This window comes from Sinocyclocheilus anshuiensis, unplaced genomic scaffold, assembly GCF_001515605.1.
Source record: "Sinocyclocheilus anshuiensis isolate Anshui unplaced genomic scaffold, SAMN03320099.WGS_v1.1 scaffold180, whole genome shotgun sequence".
NCBI lineage: Eukaryota > Metazoa > Chordata > Actinopteri > Cypriniformes > Cyprinidae > Sinocyclocheilus > Sinocyclocheilus anshuiensis.
Genome location: NW_015554093.1, coordinates 1,952,270 through 1,966,114, shown reverse-complemented (window position 1 = coordinate 1,966,114; position 13,845 = coordinate 1,952,270). Strand labels below are relative to the sequence as shown.

General features: G+C 39.6%; 1 protein-coding gene across 3 annotated transcripts in view; it reads left to right on the top strand.

The window, feature by feature from the left end:
- LOC107669357 (neurexin-1-like) overlaps nucleotides 1-13,845 on the top strand; it is a 414,348-nt gene that overhangs the window by 81,646 nt on the left and 318,857 nt on the right. For 2 of the 3 annotated variants that reach the window (XM_016461539.1, XM_016461538.1), the window contains exon 2: nucleotides 10,286-11,523. In XM_016461539.1, coding sequence (XP_016317025.1) covers nucleotides 10,800-11,523 — 724 coding nt within the window. In that variant the 5' untranslated portion in view covers nucleotides 10,286-10,799. The remainder of the gene's footprint in view (nucleotides 1-10,285; nucleotides 11,524-13,845) is intronic. The other variant, XM_016461537.1, reaches the window with a different exon arrangement.

The window sequence follows — 13,845 nt, the reverse complement described above, 5'->3', positions numbered from 1 at the left end:
CATAATTAAGTGTGAAAATAACCGAAGGATATACAGTCCAACCAAAAATTATTCAGAGCCCAGATATCCTTTTTTATATTTTTTTTCCTAGTGGGTGCAGGACACTATAGTTCATTTATGTAAGTGAGGATAGCAAAATAAAGTAAACTGTGACAAATCATACCCAAAAATTCTTCATACAGTGGATTACCAGTAAAATTGATACAAATTTGGGTCTAAAAATTATTCAGACCGAGTCTGGGAAAAACATTGAAGTTGAGGTTTGCATGAAGCTGGGTGACAGCATGCCCAGGAGACTACAGGCTGTCATTAAGGCTAAGGGTTGCCCGACTAAGAATTGATAGTTGTGTAAATACTGTCATACTAACAGCTGTCTGAATAAATTTTGGTTGATTGTAATCCATTACATACCTTTCTATCAAAGTTATCTGACATTATCAAGCTGAATTTGTTCTCACACAGTTTAACTCTGAGTTCTTGTCATATTTTATTACCATTTTCGAAACTATTGCGAATAAACTGTGATAATGTGAGAAATGTTGAAGGGGTCTATACATTTTGGTTTGACTGTATCTATTTGATAAATGGAGTTAACCAACTACATTATACATACTCTTTTGGTTTCTGTACCCAATATTTTAAAAATGTACAAATGCAATAAAAATATTGGTATCGGTACTCTGTATTGGCAAGTACCAAAAATAAAAGTATCGGTATCGGGCGAGTACTGGAAAAAGTGGTATCGGTGCATCCCTAAATTTTAATGTGTCTTATGAGGTTAAACAGTCTAGCAACATGTTAGTTTATGATTCACCTACATCTCTGTAATGTCTAGATATGTTGTATCATGTTTTTCATGACTTTGAGCTCCATCTCATATGGCTTGTGATTTATTTTTTTAAACAGAATAGATAATATCAGTTGCGGTTAACAGCAGTGGTTTGGGCCCGTGTTGCGCGTGTGCACATTTCCGCTCATTGAATACATACATGGCTTTGTTGCGTACAGCAGAGGGGAGAAATAATGCCGCTGTGTCACTTTGGTATCCACTGAGGAAGGTAAATTGCACGGGATACAAACTGAAGTGGTACGCTAATGTGACTGCTTGTGTCATAGTTGTCACAGCCGGTTAGCGTAAAAAGCTGGGGACAGGATGAGCAAGTTAGGCAATGACTTTGTTGTCGAACTGCGTGGGCCGAGCCAGAAGCATCAGTTAACTAAAGACTGTCACCCCTCGTTCCCTGTTGTTGATTCTCACCGTATTGATTTTCTTTACATTTGATTCCATTCGAGAGCCACTGAGGTCACACCTGCCATCCATCGTGAGGTGTTGTGGATATATATTGATTGGATTCGAAACAGAGAGGTTCATCCTTGTCCATTTAATGATAGACAAGATTCACTGGAGAATTGTCTGAATGACAAATGTTTTGCAATGGAATCTGTTGTTCTCTGGCCACGTTTTATTTTGAAAGTATTTTTTCACATCCATTATCTCAATAGGTATCTTAGAACATTGTTCAATAAAGAGTTCTATGATATGAATCAAACCAACCAGCTCAAAGCATACAAACTTTGATTTGAAGGAAAAATAAAAATAAAACAAGGATTGGTGAGCGCTACTCATTTTCTGACAGGAATGTGTTTTTTTTTTTGGACAGGATTTTTGATGCCATTGCGAATAATAAAGATAAGACCAAAGAACACATGACTGTAATGAAAGGATTTTAATTAAAATATACTGATGATGAAATGTAGCTCCGGTTTCCCCCACAATCCAAATATATGCAGTATAGGTGAATTGGACAAAGTAAATTGGCCGTAGTGAGTGAGTGTGTGTGTGTGAATGAGTGAGTGAGTGTGTCCCAGCACTGGGGTTGCATGAGTTAGTGCACTCTCAGGGCTGGGTTGCGGCAGGAAGGGCATCCGGTGTAAAACGTGTGAAGAGCGTAAAATATGTGTATTTACAACATGTTTTCGAAGTGATGATCATTGTACCCAATCACAGACATATGTTGAGTGTGTGAACACATTGGCCAATCAGAGGTGTTTAAGAATCCGCTGAACAGTGCTCAAAATGCAAAGGAGAAATTAATTTCAGTATGGACATCACTGCTTTTGAACCCTAATGTTATTTTGTTTGTTAAAAATATTGGTATCACTTTAACATAAGTAACATTATTAACTAATGTTAGTTAAGAAAAATTTTCATGTTAGTTCACAGTGCATTAATAATGTTAACACACAACTTTTGATTTTAGTAATGTATTAGTTAATGTTGAGATTAACTTCAAATAAGATTAATAAATGCTTTATAAACATTTTTTATTGTTAGCTCATGTTAACTAATGTAGTTAAAGGGGTCATATGATGTTGCTAAAAATAACATTATTTTGTGTATTTGGTGTAATGCAATGTGTTTATGCTGTTTAAGGTTAAAAAAACACATTATTTTCCACATAATGTTTTTGTTTCTCCTCTATGCCCCACCTTTCTGAAATGTGTCGATTTTTACAAAGCTCATCATTCTGAAAAGCGAGGTATACGCTGATTGGCCAGCTATCCAGTGCGTTGTGATTGACTGAATACCTCAAGCGTGTGACGAAAATGTTACGCCCCTTACCATATTGTGTTTCCGTGTGTCCCGGCGCGACAAGACAAAACCAATAAAACCCATTACAAACGAGGCATTTGTTGCATCCAGTGGGGACATAATTACTGATTATAATGACTTATACTGTGTTTTTACGCATTGCGTTGCGTATTGCGCCGCATAAACATAAAACCATGTCTGCATTTGTGATCGGAGAAATGACAAACTACAAGTGCTACTCTACACTGCTCAAAACTCGCGTTTGAATCATCAGTGGCAAATTCTTTAAAGGGGTCATATGATGTTGCTAAAAAGAACATTATTTTGTGTATTTGGTGTAATGAAATGTGTTTATGCAGTTTAAGGTTCAAAAAACACATTATTTTCCACATACTGTACATTATTGTTTCTCCTCTATGCCCCGCCTTTCTGAAACGGCAAACTACAAGTGCTACTCTACACTGTTCAAAACTTGCGTTTGAATCATCAATGGCAAATCCTTTAAATGAAAACGTACTTACTGAAGTTGATGTATTTCCTCAGCGACCAGCACGGATCAGCTCTAGGCATGACGAAGCGGATATTGTCCTCTTTTCGAAGGCCAAACAAAGTAGTTTCACTTTCACAACGGACAATACCACAGCGAGAATCACAGTTACGGCGCCCAAACAAAGTAGTTTCGCTTTCACAACGAAACACACAGCGGCTTGAGTGAGCAGCGCCCGGCGGGCTTGAGTGAGGAACGGCCTCGACGAAGGAGTGGCCGGCGGGCTTGCGGTAACCACATGTGATGACCCCAGGCTGGACTCCGGAGAATAAAAGTTACGCCTTCTTTCTTTGCATGAACATTTTGGCGGTGTTATGCAAATCTTTTCACACAGTGACGTAGACATGTGGGGGCGTGTTTAAACGAGGCATTTTAGGAGGGCGTGGACAAGTCTTAACTTTTATAAAGAATATCTCTTTGGATTTGAGACTTTAGTCTTTGCAACTTTGCAGATCTTCTTTATGCACCAAGAGCTTGTAACACTCAAAAGAGAAAGGAAAAATTGAAATCGCATCATATGACCCCTTTAACTGATGTTAGCTAGTGAAAACTTTTTGTAAAGTATTGCCAAAATCTTTTGTTTGTCACAATGTTTAAATTAATAAGTATACACAAATCATTTAATAATAATATATGATTGATTTAATTATGTATTATTCTTATTGGTCATATACATTTTCCAAAATGTAAAAAAAATGAAAGAAAGTCTGTTGCAGTTTGATATATTATTATTTTGAACATATCGGCAAATAATGTCACTTTCTTAGACTATTTTTAAAGGAATATCTGAGAAAAATGTACTAAAATTACCAATGATGGAATTTTTCATGAAAGGTAGAAACTTTTTTAAAAAACAAATAAACAGAAATTGATGGATCATGGGTAATGTAGTTGTTCACAATTACTGAGGCTATTAAATGTCATTTTTGTAGTTGAAAACACTGTCTTGTAGCTTTTACAAAAGTATATATCTTCACCCTAATGACTTCAGAGCTCATGGTACTGTAGGTCTGTCTTAAAATGTTTAAACATTGATGTTGGAGGAAATTAATGGGGTTTTTCTTTGAGAACCAGACTGTTTTGCTCTCTTTCTAGTTCATTAAATAGTCATACACCTGCCATGGCTGATCTTTACCTGTATGAAGATTCTGGGCACAGGGGGGAGAAAGGACATGTATTTGCAACTTTCAACAATTTCTTTCAATATTACAGTGAATGTTGTAAAGTACAAGTCCTGTGGTTTTCCCCCAAGGATCTACGACCCCGTGCGTGTGGAGCAGATTGAACCCCAGCATTGTGTGTCATATCATCCTCAAGATGTGACATGTGCGTAGCTTTATTTATGTCCTCCCCCTGGTTCCTGCTTGCTCAGGCCTCCCTTTGCACTGTGGAAGTGATAGGAAACAAATGAGACGGTCCTGTAGGACTGCAGGCCCACATGCTGTATCTGCTGTGCCCTGACCTCATCGCTCGCGCCATGCTCCGCACGGCACTACATCACACCAGGGTCTCCAGGGCCTCTCCATCCACTCAGCCAAGACAGTCTCCTCCCTTCCCCTCGCCACCATTCACATCCCTGCCGCCAAGCTCTGTCCCCTTGCAAGAGCCGCCACACAACGTCTTGACCACACTTCCACCCCTGTCAACCCGCAGCTTCACAATCAATGCCGTAAACCACCCCACTTCCTACAGCCGTTAAACCCTCCAAACAGCGGAAGCATGCTGGAAAAACAGACAGAATGGCAAATCAGATAACGCAATGACACAGCAGATATTCTGAGAGGCTTTTTTGCGTACTCTGCAATATGTCAGGAAAAACACAACGCGTGCATACTTGCAGTACCCACCTCACAGCTCAATGGTTTCTTACCGGAGGGGTTTTTAAAACAACAGTCGCCTCGGCCCGTATTCCATTAGCCGCAGTTCTCTCGATTTGCCTTTGCCTACTCTTTGCTTTTCAGACATGGCAATTATTTCTGGCACCTGCAAGATCGAATGAAGGGGAAACTCAGACAATGTGTGGTAATTAGATCTTGTGTATTTTACCCTGCGATTATGTGCTTGACAATTTGTCATTGAGTGGACTCCGCAGCTGTCGCCGGAATCGAGGCATCCGTCAATCAAAATAGCTCCGCCTCTCAGGGTTCCCTCCTCCCCCTCCCTTCACGTTCTGCATGATTCTCCCCGAGGCGTCACGATCGAATGAAGGGGAAACTCAGACAATGTGTGGTAATTAGATCTTGTATGTTTTACCCTGCGATTATGTGCTTGACAATTTGTCATTGAGTGGACTCCGCAGCTGTCGCTGGAGTCGAGACATGCGTCAATCAAACTCGCTCCGCCTCCCAAGGTTCCCTCCTCCCTCTCCTTCATGTTCTGCATGATTCTTCCCGAGACTTCACGGATGTTCTGAATGCGTGTAGACAGTGCAATCGTTTTAGGCACCTGCGCAATTAAAGTTGTCTTTGGATCACATGTTAGACACTTTAATAATGGAATTGTGTGTCTGAGCATTTCATTTGTAAGTGTTATTTCTCCCTCCAGCGACTTTGCTTGTCTCCGTCCACCCCCTCTTTTCACCCCCTCCTTTCTTCCTTCTCCTTCTCTCTCCATCTCACATTTACACGTACACATGTTTTTAATGGAGCATCACAACTCCTGCTGCACTCCGATGGATGGTATTCACAGAGAGCCTCTTCATCCAGCAACATTTGGCTGAGCTTTGATATAAATGCTTATGAAGATCATATTCCTCTAGAACTGTCCCTTGTCAATCCTCGAGTTCCTGCTCGTATTCACCTCAAGCTGTCAAGAGCATCTCAAGTGTGTAAATGTATACAATGAAGTGAATCTTTTTGTATGCTCCTGTTTAGCTTTTTTAGACACAATTACTGCTGTGCAAATGGTAAACACTTGTTCCCTGCTAAGCAAGTTGATGATAACTCATGATGTGTACATTTGGAGGTTTTCCTCAACACCTCCACACAGCACTGGCAAGCACTCAGTTTTAATAAGACCTGAATTATCTGCATAATGAGCAGGACTAGCCATAGTTTTTCTTTGAAAGTACTGAAAATAAATAATATGCAGTAGCTATGACCAGCCATGACTCAAGACTCCAATGTAGAAATTAATCTAATCTAATCTAATCTAATCTAATCTAATCTAATCTAATATAAAAGTATGGATGGATTTTCATATTTTAAGATCAAAAGTCTGGGTCTTTTATGTACATTTTATGGATGTACTCTTATAAAACAAAAGTCATTATTTAAAAAGAAAAATTGCGTGATAAAGTTTTTAATACCGTTTTATTACAGACGTTTATATAACAAAAAGATAAATATCATCTCCTAGGATATAATTGCTTAATGTTGAAGAAACACCCTGATATAATGTCTCATCTCTCAGATCATGAGATGGAAAGTTAGAAATTAGTTAAGAGTTTGGAAATGTCAAGAGGAGTTTTATGTAGTCCGTGTTCTCCACAGACCTGTGGTTGGCAGCCCTGGGTTGAATGCATTCCCACCTCCAATGAGACTTCACAGTAAAAAGGGCAGGTTTTCCACAAAGATGGGTTGAAGCAATGGTCCAGTGGGTGTTAGATTACAGAAAGCATGTCAAAGAGTTTGCTAGCCTCTGCCTGCTCTTTCTTTGAACCCTTCGTCCATCAGACAGGTGGAGTTAGCCCAATCATCTGGGACTTTAAGCTTACAGCTCTCTCCTTCTGAGCCTCACACAGTTCTGCTTAAATGGGATTTCAGCTGCATCCTATGCCGCTCTACTGATCTCACATCCAAGCCTGGAGCTCTCACTGATGGCAGGACTGCTGTCCGTGGTGCTGAAAGGACAGACGGCTTCTCTGCCATTGCAGCGGGCTGCCTTCTCCCTCGCGACTAGTCACATACCTCATCTCAATTATCTCTCCTCATATGGACCAAGCGCTGAAGTCGTGAATGCACAATCTGAACCATCCATTTGCTAACCGTCTGCCATTCCTGCTTAGCACAGCCCCGGATGCTGTTCTGCAGCTACAAAAAGGGGCAGATTTTTTCCGGAACTGCCATTTCGTGTGGGTAGGTGGCGGAGGAGGACTCTGTTTTTAATCATGTCAATTTGATTTGGCTAATTAAAAGAAACATCAAGAGGAAATAATGTGAGGCAGAACCGCAGTGCTTAATTGAATATGAATGCACTAATTCGAGTGTGATCTTTAAATATAAGCTTGACAAAAGATGCTCATGTATTCAGTGGGCGTTTTGCTGCGTATGTGCTAATTGTACATTCACGCCATGGACTCGCTCCCTAAAGTGCCCTCAGTGCATCCTTATGCTGTCCATTACTCTCCAATGTAAGAGCAGAAAGCATGGCTAATTCTATTTGGTTCTAGCTCAGATAGCACACTGACCTGGGAACCAGCCTTTGATCAGCAAGTGTTGAGTGCTTAAATCTGCGCTAAAACATCATTAGGGGGTAGATAACAATTCGGAGTGGGTTTTCTCACTGTCATAAGTGGACAGAAACATGCCAAATGCTGTGTCAGGGTCACCTCTTCTGCTCTCTTCATTGTTATGCGCTGTGTTGTAGTCATGCATCACTCTCAAGGGCAGATAATGACTTCAATGACAATGACCATACCGGGAGAAAGAGAGGAATGTTTTCTATTTGGATTTCCAACTGGTTTCCCAACCTGCATATGTTTAGCAAGACCTGTTTGGTTAAAAATGAAAACGCCACGCACCCAGGGCACGTTGACATGTGCTGATAAAGTGCAAGATGGGGTCGCTTTGAGAGACACCTACATTTGTCGTTTTGTTACTTAAAGACAATAAAGTCACTGTCACTTCCAGCACAATGCATGCAATGCAGCTGTACAAAATGATCCTTCTGCAGGGAGAACAGTCTGTCTGCTGCGTTAAAGCGGAATTACATGGCTAATATACTGTATTTGGAATAGCAAAGGATTGAGTGTTACAGGAGCCAATTTGATCTAATTTGAACTACTTTTCATTCCAATTATGCTTCATATTTCTCTCCCTGCCCATCCCCATGTGTGCATGTTGGCTTTATTGCACAGTGCTGCGTGCTGTATGGAACTGCTATTAAGAAATTTAGTCACTAATCATTTGACAAACAAAACGTCTTATTTCACAAGACCTTTTTGAAGATTTTCCACAGATTCTGTGCTGTTGTTAGCCTTTCAAAACAGGCCTTTTAATTTATCTTCAACACTTCACCCCCCCACCCCCCCACCATCTACTATTTGCAGAAAACGACCCAATAGACCCTTCAGTTTTTCCCCTATGCTCTTTCTCCAACGAGTGCAGAGCATTATTTAAGGGCAGGTTTCAAAAGGCAGAAAGGCTGTTGTCACTTTCAAGGTCTTTTGAAAAGTCCTCTTGTGCATGATCACAGTACTTAATTAGAAGCAAATGAGAAATTAAGCCCGCATTTTTTGTGATCAAATTAATTTTTCTCCACTCACGGAGTGCATATTGCTTCAATGTGATGTCTTCCGCCATGCACACACCTTTATTTATGGATACTGATGAGGCCAGAGGAACAGAGGGGACCCCAGAGCTCTGTACGGCACCTTGCTGCACAGTGATCTGTTTTTCAGGGCCAAATTTACTGAGCAGTTGCACCACATTTGTTCGTGGTAATTCATCTCAAAAACTTGTATTATGTCTTATTCACTTCACTTGTTCCCTTATTCATCTAACCACCTGCATTCTAGCTTAACAGGGAGATAAATTCACTGAAATAGTGCTGCTCTGTGGGTATTTTAACAAAGTCATTGTCATTATATATAAATTAGGTCTTATTTATTTATTTATTTAAAGATAACAGTAGTAGTAGTAGTAGTAGTAAGTAAATAATAATAATAATAACAATAATAATAATAATAAAAATAACAGCTAACTATTATTTATTTATTTATTTTAAATATAGGATTATTATTATTATTATTATTATTATTATTGCTTTTATACTATATATTCATGGAAAAACAAGCTGTTTGTTTCATTTTGACCATGGCAGCATTTCTTTCATTCACTGAAATGGCCATGGATATTTTAATTAATTCATTTTCATTTGTATATAAATTAGGCTTTAAAATTATTTTTATGTATGTATTTATTTCTTAATTTATTAAACCATTACGACTAACATTGATTGATTGATTGAATGGTGCAATTATTTATAAATGTATACTATATCATTCACAAAACTTTGTGAAAAACTTGCCTCAGTTTTAATCCAACTATTCCACAGAAACCAAGCATTAAAGTTTTTTTTTTTATTTTTTAAAAAGAGCTATTTTGTGTTTTCTGTTGAACAAGTAGTAATTAATCAAATGATGATTAAGTTATGGAGATGAACATACAGTGCCATACAGTATCTCCAGACTCTTGATATATGACTGGTTATATGATGTGTAATTTCTACAGTGTGCTGTATATTGCAGTAGTCTGCTGTAAACTCCACAGTCTAGCACTTAAAACTGACCTGCAAGATCAGATGTTACTGTTGATTTGCTGTAACCGTTGAGCAGTTATCGCAGATTTGCATATTCCCTTTAATGAATTCAGCACACATACAGCTCACCCAAATAAAAGGAGTATGGTGTGATCATGCCGCTGCATACTCATTAATAAACATGCATCATTTACACTCCTCACCTGATGCCCGTACTACACTCACATTCTGTCTTATTATCTGGCATCCTCTGTTGTCGGACGCTGTCACTACTGCACTACTATGCTTAGCCACTATATGGGTGAAAGAGAGAGGTGTTGATTGACTAAGAGGCCTTCAGGAGGCTCAGAGCTGTTTAAAACACTAGCTGCGAGCTGGTTTGTGAATATTCATCTGTGAACTGATCAGCAAATTTGCAAAGCGAATGAGGGGATCTGTCAACTAGCCCAGTCTGTTACTCTCAAAGATCCGCAGCTGAGGGAATGACACTGCCAGGTCTTGATTTTGATCAAACTGGCCTCCTAATAGAAATTCACAATAAAAGGTCAGAAATTATTGCACTTTGATGTGAGTCACAGATAAAATTTAGGGGCACATGCAAGTTTGTAACCGTTTTTGGTAATAAAATAACATACTGTCTTTTTTTTCTTTTTTTTTACTTTCAGAGGCCTGGTCAGAGGATTTCTGGTGGTGACGTCTTGCCGGTGGAATGCAGATGCACTTCTCTAAGGGGAGCTGAGGTTTGCTGTGGAAAGAAATCATGTATTTGACCTACTACCCACAAAACGAAAAATACAACCGCAGCAGTAATCCTACTTTCACCAGAGGGTGAGATGCATAAATCGGTCTTTTAACATGTCGAGTCAACTAGATTTTTAGGGCAGTTTTAGATTTCAAAGCACTAAGTAAGTACTGTGTGAGTTTTTTTTTCTTACATGGTCTTTCAGAAGTGTTCCTCAATGGAGATACTCAGAAGAGAATCAAGATGGAGAATCTAGTGAAAAGAAACTCTTAAATATTAGTTTTTTTTTTAGAAAACTGGGATCTTACCAATTCTGCAGCGCTATTTTGGAAAAGGCCAGATATATTAATACGCTAGACTGGGAATAAATCTCTCCTCTGCAGTGGATTAAGAGAAACGGAACATTAGAAAAGGAGGATTAGGAGCACACTTGGAAGATGATGACACGGAAGTGGAGGTGCGGCGCGAAGTTCTCGCGGGCCTCCTTTTGGCTGGGGCTCATGGTGGCCATAGCTATCACTGCAGCTCTGGAGTTTGATGGTCTGCCGGGTCAGTGGGTTCGCTATGAACCCTGGGAGGCGGGAGCCACCGGAGAGCTGAGCTTCACCATGAAGACGAACATCAGCAAAGCTGTAGTGCTGTACCTGGATGATGGCGGCAACTGTGACTTCCTGGAGCTCCTGATCAACGACGGCCGTCTGCAGTTGCGCTTCGCCATCCACTGCGGCGAGCCGGCCTCGTTGCACATGGAGACGCACATCAACGACGAACGCTGGCATCGCATACTGCTCACGAGGAATTACCGTGAGACCATGCTGGCGATGGATGGGGAGAGCAAAGTGGTGGAGGTGAAGTCCAAGCGAAGGGAAATGATGGTGGCCAGCGACTTGTATGTGGGTGGGATCCCACCGGACGTGCGTCTCTCGGCCCTCACCTCCAGCACGGTCAAATACGAGCCACCTTTCCGAGGCCTGATCGCCAACTTGAAGTTAGGAGAGACTCCTCCTGCTCTCCTGGACAGTCAGGGCGTGAAGAACGATCTGGAATACCTGTGTACCAAACAAAACCCCTGCAGCAACGGAGGACGCTGCTCCATTCATGACAGTGAGGTGCTGTGTGATTGCTCCAATACTGGCTACAAAGGGAAATACTGCACTGAAGGTAAGCAAGATGATGTGCTTCAAGGCCTTACATAACATGAAGATGTTCTTATCACAATGCCTAACTGGATAACGCACCTAGCTGTCAAGGTAAAATGTTTGCTTTTAAGGAACTCAAGGGCTCAGGAGTTGGAAATTATTAAACATTATCTGATCTGGTCTGTCTGTTTTATAATCGTTTGGTTGAGGGTTTGTCTTATCTTCTTCTTCTGCACTTAAAATGCAGTTTGACTGCAAAAATGTTTGCATTATCTATGATGTAACTGAAATTTGTAGAAAAGTTGGGTGATTCAATCATGTTACAAGGAATAGCTCAGCCAAACATGGAAATTCTGCCATCACATGGGTTTGTGGAACACAAAAGGAGACATTTTGAATAATAGTCTGGTTGCTCTTTTCTATGCAATTACAATAAATGGGATTTCAAGTTTTGAAAAGGGTGCAAAAGCAGCTTAAAAGTGGTTCATGTGAATTGTGCACTATATTTAAAATCTTCTGAAGTCATATAAGAGCTTTGTGGGAGGAACAGACTTAAAATTAAGACTATATTCACTGATAATCTTCCTCTCCAGTGAACTGTTGTCCAGTGTGTATCCAAATCAGTGAACCAGTGAGTTGAAGATTAGAGCAGATGTCAACATTTTCAGGGAGTTAAATTGTGTAAATTGCACACAAAGCTATTACATGACTTCAGAAGTCTATGAATATAGCATGCAAGTCAGAAGGACCACTTCTATGATGCGTTTATGGTAATTTACCATTTTGCTGTTTGACTTACTCATTTCTGATTAACTTTTATTATATTAACAAGAGTGGCCAGGATGTTCTTTAAAAAATCACCTTTTGCCTTCCTCAGAAGAGAAAGTCATACAGATTTGGAATGACATGAGGTTGAGTAACAAAAAATAAATATAAAAAGGAGATAATCTCTTCCTGAAGTCATGATAAAGCGTAAATTATTGCAGATTTTTATTCCATATTGTGACATGCATTCAGGTGTAACAGGAACAGACTTGGTTCTACGCATAATTTTTTGATTGGTTTTGAGATGTGGGTGTAGCACAAAAAAAATGGGGGTAGATGAAAAGAGGTGAAGTTTTAGCAGACTAAAAAACTGGAGAAGTCCGGCATACATTATGACATTTTTATTTTAAGATGACAAGGTCAAAAAAAAAAAAAATCTATTACAGGTATTTAGAAAATAGATGTGAATAGGTTGAATTTTCGTTTCATGTCGTCGACTTTAATGAAGCACTGAAACACCACTTTTAGAGTGGTGTGTTATAGATGGTCTGGTATTACAGCACATTAGCCTTTTAAAATGCCTTGAGAATTTATAGCTAATGAGATATCTTTGTAGATCTCATTAGATCAGGTTCCGAGGGTTTGTGTATTTACAGCTGTTTAGACATTTTTTTTGTTTTAACTGTAAATAAAGGATTGATATGCAAAAAAAGCATCCCAAACATGTGACAGAAAGATAAGGATAGTACATTATTTGTACCCTGATATCAGCTTCATTCAAATCAAATGGTTTCTTTTGGCCTTTTTATTACTGAAAATGTAGCTAAACAAAATAGGGGAAATGTAGTTATAATAAAGAGATACAGAAAATTCAGAAATATAAATGAAAATCATGTTACCTACCAAAGTAATAATCCACTAAATCATCTTAGCATTATCACCATGAGACATCTTTAATTTTATATCAGTATTATTATGCAAAATCCAATAAAAAGCACCAGTAAATCATATCCAAGCCTTTTGGATTGATGTATTTTGCCAGAAAATGATCATGCCTTACCTCTACAGACCTGTAGTAGAAGAAAAATTTTTTGCATTTGTAATTCTAGCTGTGTACGATCTGTATGCATGTGTAGCATATTCCCCTACTAATTTTAATAAAACATGGACATGTGTTGGAACATGGGAGAGCAGTTTGCCATAGAAACTGTTCTAGGTGACATATGTAGACTAATTAGGGCCACTCAGCAATGTCTCAGCCCTTTGGAGAAGTCACCGTCTGTCATATGGCGGTACGGTGTTAAACCCGAGGCCAAATCTGCATGACTTCATACAGAAATATATTTGGCCTGTGTCCTCTTCTAATTGAACAGGCAGCGAGGACAGAGTCAGTGGCAGCTCACACTTGGCTTTTCACTTAATGCAGTCTCAGGTTACCCACTGTGGAGTCGACAGGAAACGGGGCTTCGCTCTGTACCGAGAGAACGCCAGCGTGACTGAGTCCAGCAAGTACGTTTCGAATTAAGATTAAATTTTCCGGCGCTTCAAAAGAAGAGAGATATGTGGGACGGGGAGATGT